Source organism: Drosophila serrata, unplaced genomic scaffold (genome assembly GCF_035046125.1).
Source record: "Drosophila serrata isolate PLE 108 unplaced genomic scaffold, ASM3504612v1 contig_272, whole genome shotgun sequence".
Classification (NCBI taxonomy): Eukaryota; Metazoa; Arthropoda; class Insecta; order Diptera; family Drosophilidae; genus Drosophila; species Drosophila serrata.
The window spans coordinates 2,235,839-2,248,827 of NW_028257170.1; the positions used below are offsets into that span (position 1 = coordinate 2,235,839).

The window sequence follows — 12,989 nt, forward strand, 5'->3', positions numbered from 1 at the left end:
CTGTCATAGAGCTGATTAAGATTGACTTCTTACTTACCCATTAAAAAAGTTAATTGTATTTAATTGTATCATATTTGTTTTTATTAAACAACGATTTGTTTTATATCTGCCACGGATAGGTGATAAGCTTTTCGTTTTTATTAGATTATAAATTACAAGTTGGATTTTGCAGACAATTATTTTCTTTCAATATTATACTTTAAGTTCAGCTCCCGTGTCCGCCACCGATCCTCCGCATCCAGCTCCATTTTTTTAATCTCCATCTCCATTTTCTTTACCTTCAACATGGCTTCGATATCCATTTCCTTCAATCGTATCTGCAGCTTCTCCTCCATGGCCTTCAACTCTTTTTGGCATTTCTCATCTTTTTCTTTTAATTGTAAATGCATGCTGTTATCCATCCTTTTTAGTTCCTTTGCTATATTTTCATTTATCAGGTTAGTAAAACTCGTCATGGCAAAATCTCCTCTTTGTAACGTAGATATCATTGACTCGCTATGTGACCACCGGTAAAGGGCGAAAAATTCCAATTTCACGATACCTTGATAGTAGTGGGCAGCTTTCTTATTTTAAGTCTACTTCTGAAAGCTTTATATTTATTATTGTACTTACATGTATACGTTTACATTAATTTTTCAATTTACGAATAGTTTCTGTACATTCTTTTTTCCTTCTAGTCATGATTAAGTTACTCTTGTGATTTATATTTTAGATTTAGTTCGATCACTTTTAAACGCTCCTCAGCTTCCAGCTCCATTTGTTTAATCTTCAACATGGCTTCTATGTCCATTTTCTTCAGGCGTACTTGTAGCTTTTCATCCATTTCTTTTAACTCCTTCTGCAGTCGCTCGTCCTTCTCTTGAAGTCTTATCTGATGTCTTTCGTCCATTTCCTTAAGCTCCTTCCGGTTCCGTTGATCAATTTCCTTGAATCGCAGTTGATTCGACTCGTAATTGAGTTCCTTGTTTTTCTCCCAGAGAAGCTTCTCTTCTTCGATTTCCTTCCAAATGTATGGATCAACGATTTTAGGCACCGCCATACCAAGGATGTAGAAAATTAGAGTCCTGAATCCTTAGAGACGGAATTTATGACAATTTCATTAGGTTAAACAGCTGATGAAAGGGGATGAAAAGCATTGGGGATAAGGTTATCGCCAGCTGTTTTCTAAATATTATTAAATAGTTGTATTTACTTATATGGGTTTCCAAGACGAATACCTATAACTTTTTTCAAATTAGATTAATAGAAAGGATTATCGATATCAGCGAAATTAATTTGATAATTTTATATTTGAATTCAACCGCGCATTTACTCTGTGTATTAAGGTGAAAATACCATTCTGGCCGCCTGGCCACACTAATCAGCTGAGGTTTATTTATCGGATGTATTGTCCCAATTCTCCGTATCCATGGCCACTTTGGGCGAAACCCTACGCTCCCAGTGGCTCATTTCGCTCTTCGGCCTGATCCTGTTCATCGCCGGGAGCACCGTCCTCTACTGGAATGAGGGACGCGCGGTACACAACATGATGGCTTTGGACGAGGCGCACGCCGACATCTACTCTGTCCGGTTCACGGAGGAGGAGCAGGAAATTGGCATGGACGGTCGAATTGTCCACCTCTCCGGCCCCATCATTGTGGGCGAACCGCTCACAGAGCCGGACTACAACATACAGCTGCTGGCGGTGAAGCTGCGCCGAAGGGTCCAGATGTATCAGTGGGTCGAGGAGAGGGTGTAGGTTGATACTTTTGTATATATTTTATCCTACTCATTTTTAAGGATTGTATGTTGATTAATTAACTCGGATATTCCATTTGCCCCCGCAGCGAGCATAATTTCGAGGACAGCGTGGGCGCGACAGTTACGGACTACTACTACACACGGGAGTGGCGGGACAAGATCGTTGACTCGCGCAACTTCAACAACCGCCACGGACACACGAATCCCACACATTTTCCCATCGAGAGCCATGTACAGGTGGCTGACGCCGTCTACATAGGCCGCTACGAGCTGGGAGCGGAGGTAAAGGCCAAGTTCGGCAACTACCAGGAGATAACCTCAGATATCCGGCCGGAGGACAGCACCGTAAAGCTACACCTGGGAATCTACTACCACACCAACGACGTGTTTAATCCGGAGGTAGGCGACCTGCGTCTACTCTTCAGCTTCGCCGGCATGGAGGGCGAGACGTATAGTGTGGTCGGCAAGCTGATCGGGAACAGACTGGAGCCATATGTCACCTCACGCGGGGTTCCTGTGCTCCTCGTCTATCCGGGTGGACTTAGCGTTCAGGAGGTATTCCGGCTGGAGTCGCGCGCCCAGGTGCTGCACACCTGGTGGTGGCGCTTCGTCGGTTGGCTGCTCATCTTCTTTGGGGTCACGTGCAACACCAAGATCCTGCGTTTACTCTGTGAGTTAATTGATTGTGGAAAGCTATATCTTATTAGTTCATTGCGTTACTCCCTTCCAGTTCTCAACGTTCCGTTGCCTATCTCTTTGGTGCCGGATCCGAATTTCCCGGTGACGGGCAATTTACTCATCGCCGTTTGGCTGGGCCTCACCATTGCGGCAGTGGCCTGGATTCTGCATCGTCCCGTCATCGGCGCCTGCCTTTTTCTGGCAGGTGCCTCGCCATATGTCTGGTTTACCCGCAACCTGGTCGACTACCAGCGTCTGAATTGATGGGCACTCCACATCTTGATAATATGTACAGGTTTATTTATTTTTTGATTCAGCTTGTTAGACTTTCGCCGCTATGTCAAGGGCCATTGCTTGTTCTCCCTTTCGGCCAATTAAACTTAATAACACTTAGCTAAGTTAACTTAAAACTCCCTTATGCCTGGATTTGTGTTGGACGTGCTGGTGTTTCCAACGGCTCCAGTCCCTGCACCTGCACCGCCCACATTCGGTTTGGATTCGCTGGACGTGTGCACGCTGGGGCTCTGGGACTTTTCTTGCTCCTCGGGTCCACCTGTAGGTTCTTCGTATCGTACGTAGGGCTCGAAGCTGTTGATTTGCACGGACCCGCGGTTCAGGTTGTTGGACTCGGCCTCGAATAGGATCTCGTTGATGAAGCGCTCGGCCAGGAGACGCTGTTCGCGCGGCAGTCGCTTCAGCTTGTGCGTCCAGGTGCGGGCAATGGACTCCTCCTCGGGATAGGTACTGGACAGATACTCGCACGCTATGTTTAGGAGTTCGTCCGTATTGTGAGAACCGGTTGTTCCACCGGTCCCTGGCGCTGGACAGGGCGGTGTTTGCCTGGCTCGCTTGTTGATGTTCACGTACTCGCCATGGTTCACTGTCGGCGGAGGAGGTGGTGGCGGCCCGAATGACTTGTGAAACATCTCCGTGATATTGGGCGTTTGGCCACCGGACCGAGCTGCTGGATAATGTAGGGTATTGCTTGCTGTGCTCTCCAGGAAGGCAGTGGTGCAATTGCTACCTTCGCTGAAGGCGAAGGAGTGCTCGTTCTTGAAGACGGGATTCACGGCCAGGAACTTCTCAGAGTTCCTCAGAAAGTCCAGTTCCTGGAAGGTCCAGCACCGCGGACTATGCATACTTCCCGCCCGCATCGCACTCTCCACCACTTTGAGCTCCTTGCGGTAGTTCGTGCGCAGCGTGTTGATCTTTTTCTTCACATCCTCCACGGTGGCGTCCCGCTTCAGGTAGTGGTAGATGGGCACCAGGCGTAGGTACGCCTCCGCCCGCTTCTCCCGATTGGTGTAGTCCCGCAGAGAGGTGTCCCACAGCACGGGCAGATCCCTGTATGTCTGGATGAAGGCGCGCAAGTAGTGGCGGTTCTCCTCTGCCCCCGACATCAACTTCAATCCGTGGGGCGGCGGCTGCGGCAGCATTTTCCTCGGCGAATTGTGGGGCACCGCTTCAAATCCTCGCCAGCTTATGGCCGTCCGTGTCAGGGTCCTGTTTAGCTCCTTCGCAAATCCAGCCACAGCAAAATCCTGATTGACCAACAGTCAACGAGTTGTTGTTGTAATTGCGGGTTTGACAGATTGTTTGCCATATTGACGTAATGGCCCGCAGTTGTGTGGGTGCGTCTGCGTCGGTGTGTGCAACAAGTGTGAGAGATGTGGCAACGCTTGTGGCAGGTGTTGGGGAGCGCTTATTTAAATACTTATCACAAATCAAAAGAATAATGGATATTACTGGCACGCTGATGGTAAAAAATATATGCCAAGTATTATCCACCAAGCTGTGCCGATTTAATACAAACATTTGTGTATTTAAAACATGAATTACTTCTTCATTTGCCATCGAATACTCTATCGACTATGTTGCCACCTCTACATTGTTGTCAGTGTTGAGCCATAGAAAAAGCTAGATTCTGAGAACAAAAAACTTTGACAAAACAACATTATTATGATTTTGAAATTTAAATTTTTACTTATTCAGTTTTAAATAAGCAGTAATATTAATATTTACACGCATTTGTTCTGAAATTCCTACATGAGAATTTTACATGTACCTGAATGTGTGTGAAATGGTTTTCTATCCGTGTAAGGTGTAAAATGTTAAGTAACAGCTTCGGGATTCAGAGCGACCAGAAACAAAATATTTAAAAATACCAAAATATATAATATATATATTGATATATTGGTATTTTGATATATTGTTGTTGGTTAGTTACAACGCCCAGAAACCCGAAAGCACCCGAGAGAGCATTGTTACGCATTTTACATTTTACACCAGAATTTGACCCCAAAAGTGAAAATTCGACCCCGTGTATCTGTAAACGTGTAAAATTGCTATGTTGACATATAAGAGGTAAAATGTTAAGCAACAGCTACGGAATTCAGAGTGACCAAAGACAAATATCAAAGAACTTCCAAAAAAGAACATGGCGTATTTTGATATTTTTTCAACAACTTTTGCAATTCCGACGCGCCGCGGCCGTTAAAATTTTAATTTAATTTTATTTTGTACTCGCGCAGCCGCATCCAAGTTGTTCCGTGAACTAAATACACAGGTTTCTCAGGTGCACACGTGCGAATATTCAGCGATCGGTGCTTAAAAAATCCAGGCGACGCCAGCCTGTGCGCGCTTTTCGGTTGAGCAATCTGTTGATTTGTCCAAATAAAAAGATGTCCGGGAAGTGCACGAAACCAGCAAACGCCACAGACATCTTCCAATAAATAATGTGAAATAAACAAATCCGGGTACAAACGAATTATTTGTCTCCTTGTGCGTTTGTTTACCTGTGCCCGTGTGTGTGTGTGTGCGTGCCCTGTATTTGATACATGTTCTGCGAATAATTGCCAAAAAGTGAGGATCAATCGAAATGGAGACCATAGAGGAGCAGCAATCCAAGTGCGGTGAGTACTGTGAGGGCGTTGGAGGGCGTGGCAACCCGTCCCCAACCGTAATGTCCCCGAATTTGTCACTTTTCAATGCCGTCGAAGGGGTGCTGCGTTGAGGGGTGCGCCGAAACCACAGTCGGGGCCAAAAGATCCTCATAAAAAATGTCGCTGGCAGCAAATAAATTCGAGTATAAGTACAATGTTAATATATACGTATATATACGTTTGCACGGACTAAAAAAGCAACGGCATCGCGTCGGTACATTTTTAAGCTTTATTTTCCGAATTTATTTCTGTGTAGAAGATATTTATCGCACAAAAACAATGTATGTGCAAAATGCGTGCCTCTCCCTCTCCCCTTCTCTTTCCGTCCCGCTCGCGCTCACCCCGCCGGCACTGTACCGAGAGCAGGCAACAACAATGACCCAGGCGCCCTAACTGTAGTGAGAGTAGGAGAAAGAAGGACAGACAGGCAGCAACAACAAAACCAAGAGGGTTTCCTGTTATCAGAGATGGCATCTCGGCGTTTTCCAGCTGACCTAGCTAACCAGTATAAATTGGTAAAAGAAATAACATAATTAAAATTGAATAGCAAATCAGATTTTTATTTTAAACTAAAGAATACATCTGAAACAGTATTCTGTTATATTATTGCGGTATTACTTATTGTAAAACTTCAATTTATCAACGTAGTCAGTTAAATACTGTTAAAATTTGTATATTAAATGTGTTTTCTTATAAACAAAAAAAATTATATTCAGTATACAAAATCTGTTTCCCAAAATTCAAATAATAGTATTGTATTATAAGGCCCAACCCGAAAGTAGCAATTCCAAACATTACCCCATCTAATATTAAAGGTTAATGCCTTTGATAAATACGTGTAAATATGTGTGTCTTTGAAGAATTTTTCCGACGGCGGCATAAACAAATAAAACGTTCATTAAATATATTTTGTTGCGTATTGAGTTTATAAATTCGGTATGAGTTTATAATCAGGAAAACATTTAATAAAATTATTTTAACCTTTGATGTTTATTAGCTTTAAAATGGTGCTATTTTTTTTTAACATTTCCATCGTATTTTCGTTAATTTTCTTACTTACCTCAGGTAGGGAGATCATATCCTTGTCTTCCCTCTTCTTTTTCGAAAGAGAGAAAGATATTTCTCAGACTCCTTGATCCTCAATCTTTACCGTTGCCGTTTCCCTTTTTGCCGTGTAATGTACCTACCCCGCGGGTCTCCTACCACCCATTCCCTTTACACATGTTGACAGGCCGCACATGCCTAAAACTACAATATAGTCTGCAGTCCGTGTTTTCCGTCGTCCCTCAATGCTAATGGCCATTTTACATGCCCCGCAGACCTTCGGATCCGATCCTCTCCTACGTCAAGGCTTCCGCGGGATGCGTAATTTTATTACAAGATTTTTCTTTGATGAGTCTGTGCCGTTTGACAAATTCTTTTACACCGAAAGAAATGATTTTGCATCCGTAGTGTAGTAAAATTCCATTGGTCATTCCAAAAATTACAATATATTCATCTTAAAAAATTATATAACCATAGCTGAGTTGTTTTTTATGTTTTTTGTTTTTATTATAAACAAGGGATTTAGAGTTATGTCATCAATATATACAAATTGTTTGAATTTCTAAACTAAATTCTGTATATGACTTTATGTATGACTTTATTGATAAAAATCCCCATGGATATGGTTTTCCCTGTGTAGTTCGACTCACCGCCCGCAAATCCCAAACCGCCCTCTTTGCTCCGATGGCTTTTTACGTTCCTTAGATGCCTCTCAATTAGTTTTTCATCATGTTTCTGGCAGGCCGCCAGCCAGCCAGCGAGGAAAATGGTGAAAAGCAGAATAGAAACAACAGCGAATTTCGCCCAGGCAGAAAGGAAGGAAATTCCCGAAATGCGAAAAATGGTTGCCGCCACCTGTGAGTCTCTGCACTTTTCCCACACTTGGCCATTGGTCATTTCCATCTCTCCATCTATTTGCTGCAATTCCATACCTTACCTTACCTTCTCTTCGAACCACCTGTGGCTATGCAAAATGCATTTCAAGCGTTCCCCGAGCCCGTCTCGAATTTAGTTATATTCCAGAGCCCGATCCTCGAGGATCTACAGGGCGAAATGTTGCACTTACCGGTCGTACAGTTCAACTTTGGAAGTCACTTTGGGAAGAAGAGCAACCAAGTGGTCACGGTTCAGAGGCAATCCGCTTCATATTTCACATATGCCGCCGCCGAGGAAGTCAAGCAGGCGAAGCTCCGTCAGGCTGCCCTCTGTCAGGTGTACGAGGATTTAACAGGTATTTAGAGGGACCCAGACTAACCCTCCAGGTACTCACTTTAAGGGTTGAATATTCGCAAAAAGAATAACTTCCAAATATTATCCCAGACGAAGGGAAACTTAAGCAGGGAACGAAATACACTGTCTGAATCATCCAGAAAACCAAAAACAGGAAAAGGTGCAGGAACAGGAAAATTGCCAAGAATTGATCTACTAAATATGTAGATCGATTTCCTTCCATGGAAAAAATAATACTTAAATGTCGCATTGGGGAAATGTTTATACAATTGCTATCAAGACATTTCGCAGAATAGAAAAGCACTTTTAATAAATATCTGCTTCTTTTTTTATTAACCAAGGGGGGTAGTGTGGTATGTAATGGAATTTTTCATTTGAATCTAATAGACATGGAAAGACATTTCCTTTTATTTTAAGGAACTAGGGAATTAACTTCAGAAAGCCCAAGTTTTTTATACCCTTGCAGTTTGTAATTGAATGATAGGATCAAATTGAATATCAATCATAATAATTCATATTTTTATATTATATTTTTTTTTTGTTTAAATGAAAGTTTTTCAAATATCATAACTCAGTCAAAAATGCATTAATTTCAATTCGGATAGCATTTCTATGCTAGTTTTAATAATGCAATCTGCAAACTGAAAAAACTACATAGTTTGTCAAATTTTGACAGTTTTAACGATTTTAACCCCTTATAAAATGTTGAATTTTTGATAACATTTACCAAACTTAAAAGTAAAATACCCTCTGCAAGGGTGTCACAAAATGAATTTAGTTAATAAAACATTTAAACTTCTACAAAGTATGTCATTAAAATATTTTAAAAGCAGACGTTTTTTTTTTAGTCCCTCGTACAATTAAATGATGGGAATATCTTTTCGTGACTTTATTCTCAACAAGAAAAATCCTCATAAATTCTGCATTCCCTGGAGGCACATTTCCCTGTCCAAGTTTTCATTAGATTTTGGCATTCCTGAGATTTTTGTACCTTGTAAACATTTTGCTAGTCCATAAATCCCACCGAATTACATTAGGTAAATTGCATTGTTTATCGCTAGTTTTGGGAATGCATTTGCAGGGTATATTTATCTAAAAATTCCGATACGTCAGAGTGCACGACGACACGAACTGCAGTACTTCTCCTGCAGTTCCTGGACTTTGTTCAATTGCACAAGTGGCAAATGTCTCGCCAGATACAGATATTATAGCCCAGATGCTACAGATATATGTACATTGTATATGTATAGATGCAATTGGCATCGGTTACAGCTGCACAATTCTGGATAAAATTAATGCAACAAAGCTGCCCGCCGTCTGTGGTGTGGCGCAGCCTTCTTCCATGTGTTGTGTGTCCATGTCGATTGGGGGTAAATGATTTGCACTTGAAAACATTTTCTATAGCCCACTGCCCCCGCCTCCATCACCTCCCCCTTTTTGCATTCTGCCTTGTTTTCCTTCTGTGTGTCAAAAACTATGGGATCCGAAGGTCGCTTTTTCTTTTTGGGGGAGAAAAGAAATCGGCACAATTAAAATTGATGTCAACAGCTCGCAATTTGGGCGCTTTATGATCGACAGCGCATTGCCGGGGATTTGGCTGAGTATGCCAGCCCCTGGCCACCATCCCACCAACCCACATGCCACATCCTCCATCTCCACAGTCTCATCTTAAGCACAATGGGGTTCTATTTTGGTTAGTCGCTGTGTTTTGTTGCTCCGCTTTTGTTTGTTTTATTTTGCACAATTTCTGCTTGGGTGCCGTAGGCTTCTTTCTCGCTCCCGATCTCGATCTCTTCCACCGACTCGCACACTCAATTGCATAAACAAACAAATCCACAAAATAGCCATAAATCAAACACAATACTTTTTCCAGTTCCCTGTAAACAAAGTATAGTTTAAAGGTGGATTGGTTGCACAAACTGAGAAATAATTTACCTTATTTTTTTTTTTAATTTTTCGGAAAAAATTGTCAGTTTTTATACCTTTTTGCAGGTTTTTAAAATTTTAGTAAAAAACTGGCAATAGCATCTACAAACGCAGTATGCAGATTTGTAAGTAACATTAAAACTAGCACAGAAAAGCTTTCCGAATTAAAATAAGTGCAATTTCGGCCTAATTATGAGGTCCGAAAAACTTTGATTTTTCTCAAAAATGTTCTGTTTTTATACCTTTTCGAAGAATATAATATAAGTCAGAAGCTTGAAACGTAATGAAGGAGTCATTTCCGACCCTATAAACCATATATATTCTTGATCAGCATCAAAAGCTGAGTCGATATAGCCATGTCCGGTCGAAAAATAAATTTTCTGAATTTTTCCGAAAATTGAAAATTTTATAAGGGGTTACATCATTAAAATTGCCAAAATTTGACAAATAATTGAATTTTTTAAATTTGAAAACTGAGTATGCAGATTTGTTAATCTGTTAAAAGTTAGCATAGAACAGCTTTCCGAATTAAAATTAATGAATATTTGACTTAGTTATGAGTTTTTAAAACTATAATATTCGGAAAAAATTGTCCGTTTTTATACCTTTTTGCGGGTTTTCATAATTTTAGTAAAAAACTGGCAATAGCATCAAGAAACGCAGTATGCAAATTTGTTAGTGCAATTAAAACTAGCACAGAAAACCTTTCCGAATTAAAATTAATTCAATTTCGGCCTAATTATGAGGTCCGAAAAACTTTGATTTTTCTCAAAAATGTTCTGTTTTTATACCTTTTCGAAGAATATAATATAAGTCAGAAGCTTGAAACGTAATGAAGGAGTCATTTCCGACCCTATAAACCATATATATTCTTGATCAGCATCAAAAGCTGAGTCGATATAGCCATGTCCGGTCGAAAAATAAATTTTCTGAATTTTTCCGAAAATTGAAAATTTTATAAGGGGTTACATCATTAAAATTGCCAAAATTTGACAAATAATTGAATTTTTTAAATTTGAAAACTGAGTATGCAGATTTGTTAATCTGTTAAAAGTTAGCATAGAACAGCTTTCCGAATTAAAATTAATGAATATTTGGCTTAGTTATGAGTTTTTAAAACTATAATATTCGGAAAAAATTGTCCGTTTTTATACCTTTTTGCGGGTTTTCATAATTTTAGTAAAAAACTGGCAATAGCATCAAGAAACGCAGAATGCAAATTTGTTAGTGCAATTAAAACTAGCACAGAAAACCTTTCCGAATTAAAATTAATTCAATTTCGGCCTAATTATGAGGTCCGAAAAACTTTGATTTTTCTCAAAAATGTTCTGTTTTTATACCTTTTCGAAGAATATAATATAAGTCAGAAGCTTGAAACGTAATGAAGGAGTCATTTCCGACCCTATAAACCATATATATTCTTGATCAGCATCAAAAGCTGAGTCGATATAGCCATGTCCGGTCGAAAAATAAATTTTCTGAATTTTTCCGAAAATTGAAAATTTTATAAGGGGTTACATCATTAAAATTGCCAAAATTTGACAAATAATTGAATTTTTTAAATTTGAAAACTGAGTATGCAGATTTGTTAATCTGTTAAAAGTTAGCATAGAACAGCTTTCCGAATTAAAATTAATGAATATTTGACTTAGTTATGAGTTTTTAAAACTATAATATTCGGAAAAAATTGTCCGTTTTTATACCTTTTTGCGGGTTTTCATAATTTTAGTAAAAAACTGGCAATAGCATCAAGAAACGCAGTATGCAAATTTGTTAGTGCAATTAAAACTAGCACAGAAAACCTTTCCGAATTAAAATTAATTCAATTTCGGCCTAATTATGAGGTCCGAAAAACTTTGATTTTTCTCAAAAATGTTCTGTTTTTATACCTTTTCGAAGAATATAATATAAGTCAGAAGCTTGAAACGTAATGAAGGAGTCATTTCCGACCCTATAAACCATATATATTCTTGATCAGCATCAAAAGCTGAGTCGATATAGCCACGTCCGGTCGAAAAATAAATTTTCTGAATTTTTCCGAAAATTGAAAATTTTATAAGGGGTTACATCATTAAAATTGCCAAAATTTGACAAATAATTGAATTTTTTAAATTTGAAAACTGAGTATGCAGATTTGTTAATCTGTTAAAAGTTAGCATAGAACAGCTTTCCGAATTAAAATTAATGAATATTTAGCTTAGTTATGAGTTTTTAAAACTATAATATTCGGAAAAAATTGTCCGTTTTTATACCTTTTTGCGGGTTTTCATAATTTTAGTAAAAAACTGGCAATAGCATCAAGAAACGCAGTATGCAAATTTGTTAGTGCAATTAAAACTAGCACAGAAAACCTTTCCGAATTAAAATTAATTCAATTTCGGCCTAATTATGAGGTCCGAAAAACTTTGATTTTTCTCAAAAATGTTCTGTTTTTATACCTTTTCGAAGAATATAATATAAGTCAGAAGCTTGAAACGTAATGAAGGAGTCATTTCCGACCCTATAAACCATATATATTCTTGATCAGCATCAAAAGCTGAGTCGATATAGCCACGTCCGGTCGAAAAATAAATTTTCTGAATTTTTCCGAAAATTGAAAATTTTATAAGGGGTTACATCATTAAAATTGCCAAAATTTGACAAATAATTGAATTTTTTAAATTTGAAAACTGAGTATGCAGATTTGTTAATCTGTTAAAAGTTAGCATAGAACAGCTTTCCGAATTAAAATTAATGAATATTTGGCTTAGTTATGAGTTTTTAAATCTATGATATTCGGAAAAAATTTTCCGTTTTTATACCTTTTTTGCGGGTTTTCATAATTTTAGTAAAAAACTGGCAATAGCATCAAAAAACGCAGTATGTAAATTTGTTAGTGCAATTAAAACTAGCACAGAAAACCTTTCCGAATTAAAATTAATTAAAATTCGGCCTAATTATGAGGTCCGAAAAACTTTGATTTTTCTCAAAAATGTTCTGTTTTTATACCTTTTTGAAGAATATAATATAAGTCAGAAGCTTGAAACGTAATGAAGGAGTCATTTCCGACCCTATAAACCATATATATTCTTGATCAGCATCAAAAGCTGAGTCGATATAGCCATGTCCGGTCGAAAAATAAATTTTCTGAATTTTTCCGAAAATTGAAAATTTTATAAGGGGTTACATCATTAAAATTGCCAAAATTTGACAAATAATTGAATTTTTTAAATTTGAAAACTGAGTATGCAGATTTGTTAATCTGTTAAAAGTTAGCATAGAACAGCTTTCCGAATTAAAATTAATGAATATTTAGCTTAGTTATGAGTTTTTAAAACTATAATATTCGGAAAAAATTGTCCGTTTTTATACCTTTTTGCGGGTTTTCATAATTTTAGTAAAAAACTGGCAATAGCATCAAGAAACGCAGAATGCAAATTTGTTAGTGCA

General features: G+C 38.7%; 4 protein-coding genes across 5 annotated transcripts in view; 2 read left to right on the top strand and 2 right to left on the bottom strand.

The window, feature by feature from the left end:
- Positions 1 to 58: 58 nt before the first annotated feature.
- Positions 59 to 1,151, bottom strand: LOC110189076 (uncharacterized). Its single transcript, XM_086834064.1, has 2 exons — positions 613 to 1,151; positions 59 to 541 (listed from the first exon to the last, which is right to left on the bottom strand). The coding sequence occupies exon 1, from the start codon at positions 1,037 to 1,039 to the stop codon at positions 689 to 691; it is 351 nt and encodes a 116-aa protein (XP_086690190.1). The 5' UTR covers positions 1,040 to 1,151; the 3' UTR covers positions 59 to 541; positions 613 to 688.
- A 161-nt stretch (positions 1,152 to 1,312) lies between these two features.
- On the top strand, positions 1,313 to 2,828 carry Tmem43 (Transmembrane protein 43). Its single transcript, XM_020959032.2, has 3 exons — positions 1,313 to 1,734; positions 1,827 to 2,410; positions 2,471 to 2,828. Exons 1-3 carry the CDS (start codon positions 1,409 to 1,411, stop codon positions 2,680 to 2,682), a joined length of 1,122 nt encoding a protein of 373 aa, XP_020814691.2. The 5' UTR covers positions 1,313 to 1,408; the 3' UTR covers positions 2,683 to 2,828.
- On the bottom strand, positions 2,698 to 4,276 carry LOC110189064 (uncharacterized). The gene has a single exon (XM_020959034.2). It carries the CDS (start codon positions 3,852 to 3,854, stop codon positions 2,823 to 2,825), a length of 1,032 nt encoding a protein of 343 aa, XP_020814693.1. The 5' UTR covers positions 3,855 to 4,276; the 3' UTR covers positions 2,698 to 2,822.
- A 348-nt stretch (positions 4,277 to 4,624) lies between these two features.
- The window catches only part of pbl (epithelial cell transforming 2 pebble), a 30,659-nt gene continuing 22,294 nt past the window's right edge, over positions 4,625 to 12,989 (top strand). For both annotated transcript variants that reach the window (XM_086834004.1, XM_020959063.2), the window contains exon 1: positions 4,625 to 5,330. In XM_086834004.1, coding sequence (XP_086690130.1) covers positions 5,297 to 5,330 — 34 coding nt within the window. In that variant the 5' untranslated portion in view covers positions 4,625 to 5,296. The remainder of the gene's footprint in view (positions 5,331 to 12,989) is intronic.